Source organism: Nicotiana tabacum, chromosome 2 (genome assembly GCF_000715075.1).
Source record: "Nicotiana tabacum cultivar K326 chromosome 2, ASM71507v2, whole genome shotgun sequence".
In the NCBI taxonomy this organism is placed as follows: Eukaryota; Viridiplantae; Streptophyta; class Magnoliopsida; order Solanales; family Solanaceae; genus Nicotiana; species Nicotiana tabacum.
This window is the reverse complement of record NC_134081.1, coordinates 117,344,227-117,352,254: the sequence shown is the minus strand read 5'-3', so window position 1 is coordinate 117,352,254 and position 8,028 is coordinate 117,344,227. Positions and strand designations below refer to the sequence as shown.

At 35.5% G+C, this 8,028-nt stretch overlaps 1 protein-coding gene across 1 annotated transcript; it reads right to left on the bottom strand.

Moving 5' to 3' along the window:
* Positions 1–1,807: 1,807 nt before the first annotated feature.
* On the bottom strand, positions 1,808–7,308 carry LOC107791299 (uncharacterized). The gene is made up of 5 exons (XM_016613340.2): positions 7,170–7,308; positions 6,336–6,516; positions 5,925–6,124; positions 3,427–3,656; positions 1,808–2,320 (listed from the first exon to the last, which is right to left on the bottom strand). The coding sequence occupies exons 2-5, from the start codon at positions 6,425–6,427 to the stop codon at positions 2,042–2,044; spliced, it is 801 nt and encodes a 266-aa protein (XP_016468826.1). The 5' UTR covers positions 6,428–6,516; positions 7,170–7,308; the 3' UTR covers positions 1,808–2,041.
* Positions 7,309–8,028: the final 720 nt, after the last annotated feature.

The following is an 8,028-nucleotide window of genomic DNA, read 5'->3' as shown; positions in this document are numbered from 1 at the left end:
CTAGGGGGTATTTTGGGACGTGACAGAAATCTATTGTGTTTAAAACCTTCATTACTAATGAACTTAAAGTCATAATTTTCGGGATATTCTATATGTTAGATGTTTATGACAATGATTCTTGAAAGTAAAGAAATGAAAGTGTGAAATATGAAATACGACCATTGTGCCATGAATGAAAAATCATATGTATGGCCAATAGAGCTAATGAAATAATGATGTTGTGAGTGGTTAAAAGTGTTAATGAAGCTATATATGGTATGAAAGATTATGAGATGAATGCATCTATATTTCTATTTCCTTTGTATATAAAATATTTTTGGGAGTATCATTAGCGAGCCGAGGAAGGGTGGGTTGTAACGGTCCGCACCCGAAACTACACGTGTCGGTGTAGGAGTGGATTGAGATTATTCCCCTTAATTGGGATGAGATTGATGTATTGAGATTATTCCCCTTAATTGAGATGAGATTGTTGCTGACCTTGGATTGGATGCCGACTCACACGGCATATGTGGGGAGACGACTTAGCCGATCGGGTGGTGATCGTACGCCATGTCGCGCGCATGGTGGTTCCTCCTTCTTATTATCATATTTCATTCACATCACCATGTCAATCCACATTGATTCGTGGAGAGATGGCTTAGCCGATCGAGTTTGTGATCGGACTCCATGCCTCGTGTATGATGTGATGATCGGAGGCTAATGATCTCCCAACCAAAAATGTTAATTTCTTATTTTGAAAATTATTATGTTTTAACTGGCATTTGGATATCATTGGTTGTTCCTTGCTGCTTTCATGATTATTCCCTTTTTATATTGTCATTTCTATTTCATGAGAGGGTATTTAGCTTTACATACTAGTACTATTTCATATGTACTAACGTCCCTTTTGCCAGGGGTGCTGCATCTTTAATGGATGCAGGTGGTTCGTCAGCGGACAACTTTGATCCTCGTTAGCAGTTACCCTCTACTCAGTAAGTTTTGGTGAGCCCTACTCTATCCCGGGCCATCTATTATGGTATTGTATGTTGTGTTTTGAGGTATAGTCGGGGCCTTGTTAACGGCACTTCCATACTACTCTTCTGTCATACTTAGAGGCTCTATAGACATGTTGTAGGTGGTGTTCGATGTTGGGTAATGAACTAGAGGTGTTGGTATTTGTCAAACATGTTTTCCCTCGTAACTATGAACTTGTAATATTTTTGGAAATTGTAAATGAAGCTCCTATGAGTTTGGAAAAAGAATGTGGTACACTTTACTCTTCTCATATCTATTTCTTGTTACTGATTCTTAAATTGTTCATGGGTAATATTGGGTAGAAGGCATCAAGTAGGCTTGCTTGACTGGGATATCTCGGTCGAGCGCCGGTCGCACTCCCCGAGGTCGGGGCGTGACAGGCTATCACTCAGGTTCTGTTGTTAGTAGTCAGCACTAAAAAATAATTTTAAAAAAAAGGAGAAAAAGAAGAAGAAAAACCATTGCTAGAATGATACTTTGATCATATTAGTAGCAAAACATTTTACTTAACCAACTAATGGGAGGAAAATCAAATATATTAGCTAGAGAGCAACTTTAGGTCGTGTTTCTTTAAAGAAATTGAAAAGCTGAACATAGAAGCTCAATTTTTCAGTTTTTTGCAAAAAGTATTCGTTTAAGTTGTTTTTTGCCCAAAAAGTAACTCTTTCCGCTAGTTTCTAACTCTGTTTTTCAATTCTTTGAAAACTGAAAGCTCCTGACCAATTTTTCAACTTTTCAAAATAAAGGGCACCTAATAATATACTTGAATTTAAGACCAATCAAAATGCATATATAGCTCAAGGAAAAAAAATGTCATCTTTATTGAAATCTCGAATCAAATACAGTAGCAGGAAATTCAACCCTTATCTGAAACAAATTCCACCTTACCATACCAATATTTAAAAGGGCTTTGCACCAATGCTTGTGCTTTTACGCAACATTACAATGTCCTATTGGACAAAATATAATGCCAGTGTCTGTTGCTACATTCATGTATATAAGTTAATTATATACATGTTTAGACACTTCACATATATGAGCGCATACGAGGCCTTACTAGAGACTGGGCACCATCGACAAAGATGGAAGTTCCAGTCATGTATCGTGAATCATCGCTGATTAAATAGATGACGGTGGATGCCAGATCCTTTTTAACATCAAGCCATCGATTTAGAGGCGCTGCTTCCTTGGTCAACTTCTCTGCTCTCTCCTTCCCCACTGACATAGGATACTCATCCTCGAGGTGCAAGCCACGCGATATGCCATTCACCCTAATTTGGTGCTTCCCCATCTCTAGTGCAGATAGCTGAGCAGGCATACAGATATTATCATCAAAATAACCATAATTAGACTAAAAATGGTACTAATATATAATGGAGGCACCATCGCTCCGGAAGTTAAAAGCTAGTTTAGTGGTAGAATCTAATATGACTGTTTCCGGTAAGATTCTGAGACTAATGTTAAAACAATTCAGGAGAAAAGAAAACAAGAGAACTAAACTAACATGAGAACTGCTTTATCGAAGAATAATTCAAAAGATACCATGGAAACTGAAGTCTTCTCTAATATTCAGAGGCAGACCCAGGATTTTAATGCGTCGGGGGCACCACTGTTTTGTTCAATCAGTGCTTCCTAAATGCCTTTAGTGTTCAGGGTGCCAAGTAATTTAAATTAACCATTTTCAAGGAATACACATACGCATATATAAGATTTCTGCCAAAGTTTACAGGGTCCGGTGACCCCTTAAGGTTGAACATAGGTCCGCCTTTGTCTCTATCTAGGGACTACAGATAAATTGATGATCCCCAAATTTTCAATTACCTTGGCGCCTTGGATAGTCAATACCCTACAACTGGAACCAAAACCTCCTTCTCTCCCCTCCCAAATATTGCTAATTACTTCCGACTTTGAGACAAGCAGTAATGACAGATATATAAAATAAAATAAATAAAAATTGAAAATCCGTAAATTATCCGTAATTGAAGTATATCCCACATGGCAATCAAACTTCCCAACCACCCCCCAAAAAAGGGAGGGTCATAATTCATTTTGAGGACATGCCATGGTGTGAGTTTTTCTAGTGCTCGAGCAAAAGATAGTAAAGTAAACCCAGATATACTAATATACCATATTAGACAACATAATTTGTCCGAAATTTGAAATTTCTTCCACACAATTGGGAAATCCCAAACAACCTCAAAGGCATGATGCAATAAAAGATGATATAACACATGTCTAACAGAATAAATCAGTAATTAGACGGAAAAGACTGGTGATCAAGAGGAGGAACAATAAAGTGAAAATGTTTATGAAGACGGGTAATCTCTTGTCTCATATAATTCTATGGGACATGGTCGTACACAGTCTGATCATGCATCCCAAACACATAGGAGAATCAAAAAAGTTACTTACCCTAACCAGCTGATGTATTCCAGCTGCACATGAACCATAAGCAGCAGCTCCTTGATATATTCCTCTCTCAGACCCAATGATCGAGGTCAGAAATACAATGGATCCTCCGGATTTATTATCTCGCATTCTTTTACCAATACATTTCAACAGGTACCATCCAGCCATAAAATTTATTTTGACAATTTTTTTGAACTCGTCTTCAACTAGCTGCAGTGGATCTTGCATTTTCCCTATTTCATTGCATGACAAGTATTAATAAACTTACTGTCAAACATGATGCACCTCTAAAAAAAGGTCGAACGCATCTATAAACTAACATGTCATGAAAAGAGAAGCAAGCACCAAAACCTATTAATAACATAATACTAAGACTAAACAAGGAATTCTACTTCTGGAGGCTACATGCTTGGTCCTGCTTATGGGGTCAAATGTATGAGACGGAATCAGTTAACAAGCTTTTGGACCCACTCCGTCTATTATATCTAAGTTCTCTCTCACCAACTAACTTTTATCCAACACAATAGTAGATTTTGTGAAACAGTCTCTGCATGCTTTTCCTAACTTAAGATGCAGGGAATGCAACTAGTATCTTCAAGCCACACATAACAAGTGTCCTTTATAGACATCACTAAAACTGTCCTCAATTTACAAAGTTTAGTCTACAGTTGGTATACTAACATTGGGATATGGAAGAGATTAAAAGTGAGAAAGGGGTGGTAGCTCAATCAGAAAGGTGAAAGGAGTGGATTAGAACAAGAAGAAAACAACAGATCTCTCAAATATTTTTTTTCCTTTCCATGAAACTGGAAGTGTGATAAATTTCTGAGTCTAGAAAGGTAAAAGTGAAACAAGATTTACTATTGTTATGGCTAGGTAGTTTAACTCTTTGCAAGAAAGAACTTCATAGTTCTGCAGGTCTAAAATTAGATACAACATACAAACCCAAATCCAAAAACTACAATATTCTGTAATTCTCAAGATAATAGAAAACATAGTCCTTAATTCATATTAACACATAACAAGGACAAAATAAATCTTTTTTGTTAGCTATAGTTGCACTTCGAAATATTTTTCTGACTCTCCAATAAATATGCAACAAATTCAGCAAGTAATATTGTGATGACAAACAACTCACACCCACAAAATGGTCTACTATAAGGAAAAGCAAGGTCAGCTAGTTTACATCACAATCTATTGGTACATGTTCAACTATACAAGAAATTTACAACACCAGCAGTAAATTATTCCCACGCGCACCAAGATAGCAGCTATGGACTTTGAGTACGAAAAACCAGTCTAATTCTTTATAGTTTTGCTACTTCCACAGTTCAAAACCAAGTTACATCTTCACTTTGTAACAACTTATTACATGACTGAACAACATCATACATTATTTACACCCACTACAGAAGAAACTTGGCATTTTTGTTCATTATTTACACCCACAGACAGAAGAAACTTGGCATTCAAAGTATATTAATCTCAAATCCCATGGAGAAGAAATTTCACGAATCAGAGATTTGTAAGTATTATTTAAAATTACTACAATATGATAGATTTTCGTTTAATTTACCAAACTAACTAACAGCAAGCATGCGTTCAGAATTTCAGAAAATGGACTCGCCAGGATAGAATTTCCAGAAGAATACAATGATAAAGGAGGATATTTACCAGACGGGAAAAAAGAAAAAATTCGATGTAATTAATACATAATTTTCAAATTATGTGCTTTACCAAATGGCAGTCTCCGTAGCAAATCAACAAAGGTATACAACACAAAAGGATCAGCTAAAATAAAATGTGGGACAAGGTCATGATATCTTTCAGCTGTTTTTCCTTATTTACTACTCATTCCTATACTTCTCATATTCAATTAGTTCAGATTTGAGTACAAATGTTGGATCTGCTTTTTTAATCTTTCTTTACATCCTTTCCTATGCAAACCAAATTTCAGTATAGCGTCTACCATATTTTATCACACATTTAGGTACGAGATGTATAGATATATCCATTTCATGTAATAAAATCAGAGACAATTGTACATTTTTTCCAAGCTAAAGTAGATGATTCTGATCTAATTCACAGCCTATTAGAAGTAGAAGCTGCTCTAAATGGATCTTCACGGCCAAAAATAGGTTGCAGTTAGCTTGATAATTACCCAGTGACTTTGATTCTTTAGCCAAAACCGCGAAATAGATATCAAAATTGATTAATTAACCAAGATTCTAGTCAACTATTCACATGGAAAAAAGTTATTCACAATATAAGGATACCTTTTATCAATATAATTGCTGATCTAATCAAATCCTAATCTGCTATGATTTGCCAAACCCTTTATTGTGTTATCAAGTTGACAAAATTAGTTAGCCATTCACACATGATTATTTTCAGTTCACCATATACAGACATATACCAATTTCATTGTCAAATTACATCCTTCTGTATCTAAAGAATAAAGATAATAAAGATATTTGTTTGAAATAAAGGTCAGGTTGTACCTTCATAAGAATAGCAGTGTACAAAAGCATCCAACTTTCCAAATATCTTCCATGCCTTGTCCACAGCTTCCTCAAAAGCACTTTCTCTATCCTCCGTCATGTCCAATCCCACAACTTCCACTGCAACGCTACCCTCTAGAGAGTGCTTTATCTTCTCTGCTACACTCTTCAATTGGCTCTCATTTCCCAACAAAACCAACCTAAGTGGTAGTACCAACAAAAGGATTAAGTAGAATTTATGCTGTGCCATTTATACAGCAATTTGTGCCTATGAAATTGTGAGTATCAGAGTGCCTTAACTATATTCCATGACAGACTGTAACCTCTCTCTCTTCTGATGTGCGCGTGCGTGTGCGTGAGTGTGAAAGAAAGGATGAGTTCTATGCATTTTTAAAAAGGGAGAGTACATACTGGCAACCCCTCTGAACTAAATGGTAAGCAACGTTATTGCAAATGTCATCACCATTGGAAGTAAGCAGCACCTTCTTTCCACGATTTTCCATTCTCAAGCCAAACTAAAGAAGATTGCACTCCTCTCCAAAAAAGTAGCTCAGGCAAAGAACGACTTAAAGTTCCAAGATAACAGATTTTCCTGAAAAGAAAAATGCATGCACCCAGGAAAACATTGTCTAGGATTACTGAATGTTATATTTTATAAACATGAAGATTAAACATTGATAAGAAGTCTTTAATTCATAGTATGGGAATAGCTACTACTGATATGAGAAAGCAAAATCTTTATTTATGATCTTATTAGACCCATGATTAATGTGGGGAAATACATAATTCACCATAAGTCAAGCAGACATTGGAATTAACAACTAAAATCATCTAGTCAATCCTGAGCTCGTGGAGTTAAAAAAATAATTGGTGGTTTTGCAAACAAGCATGCAAACAAAAACAACAACAACAACAACAACAACAACAACAAAGTGGAATTTGCGAAGGTAGAGAGGCTAAAAGTAAACAGGAAGCAACCAACTATAACAACAAGAAAAAATAAAGACACTACGTTTAATTACACAGAAAAATCTTGACCCATATCATAAAACACCCATCAATTTCCATTAGAATGAAAACTGAAACACCGATCAATTACAAACAAACAAACAAAAAAGAGGAAAAAACATAGAACACCCATCAATTCTTTTCCTTTTCTTTCTTTTACTAATAGAAAAAAAAACAGAAAATTCGCAGTAACATCGTTGAATCAAAAGAAGAAATGCAAAAGATAAAATTCTTTACCAGCTGCTCGATCCGGAAAAAATCAGAAACACCGATCTACAGCTTACCGAGAGGCCCTGAACTGAAAAATTTAACAATTACGAAGTTAGTTGGGATGGTCAAGACTCAAGAAGTATATATATAGACCAAAATAGTGACTGGGTAGGCCCGTTTAGTTGACTATAGAAAAATGGGAAGAGTAATTGCCTTACCAAATTAGACTAATAGGGATAAACCTAATACCTTGGCGGGGTTAGAGACAAAACCACGTGTTTCGCGCTGTAATGGCAGTAATGTGTGACGGCTTGATAGCATATCGATTAATTTTACTGATTCGGATAATGTCACTAAAATTTAAACATGTGATTTCACTTTATTTTCAGGATTTCTAATATATGTGACCAGAAAAATATATTTACTTAATCTAGAATAATACTAGCAATAATGTAAAAACTTATTACAGTATCGGTGTATATACTATAATATAATATGAATCCTATTTCGTTGCCTTTTTTAAAAGAAAAGTAAATTTATTAATCAATTTTGAGTGTAATTCTGATTGATTCCGTGTTTCTTCTATCCAGATTGTTCTCTGTGATTCGAGAGTTACAGCAATATATTTCTTGAACATAGGATGATGCAGACTTACTTAGATGTATTTGATCTCTATAAAAGTCGAGTAACACTTTGTATTGATCACGAGGAACGACTTCTATTAATCTCTCCTTTTTATTTCTTTAATCGAGGGTCGAAGTGGCGTATTTCTAGACCAAAAAAATTGTGAACCTTCTTGAATTATTTGATTGTCAAGAATCGTCTGATCACTTTTCGAATTAATCTTGAGAAAAAATGTTTCTAGATCACTTCGCCTTTGAAAAAA

What these genes read in the sequence shown, in the direction of transcription:
- LOC107791299 (XM_016613340.2), bottom strand. Translation starts at nt 6,427, where the DNA reads ATGGAAAATCGTGGAAAGAAGGTGCTGCTTACTTCCAATGGTGATGAC. An exon ending in TTAGTTCAGAGGGGTTGCCA is followed by an intron (nt 6,125 to 6,335) that starts GTATGTACTCTC and finishes ACTACCACTTAG; the next exon opens with GTTGGTTTTGTTGGGAAATG. An exon ending in GAATACATCAGCTGGTTAGG is followed by an intron (nt 2,321 to 3,426) that starts GTAAGTAACTTT and finishes ATGCCTGCTCAG; the next exon opens with CTATCTGCACTAGAGATGGG.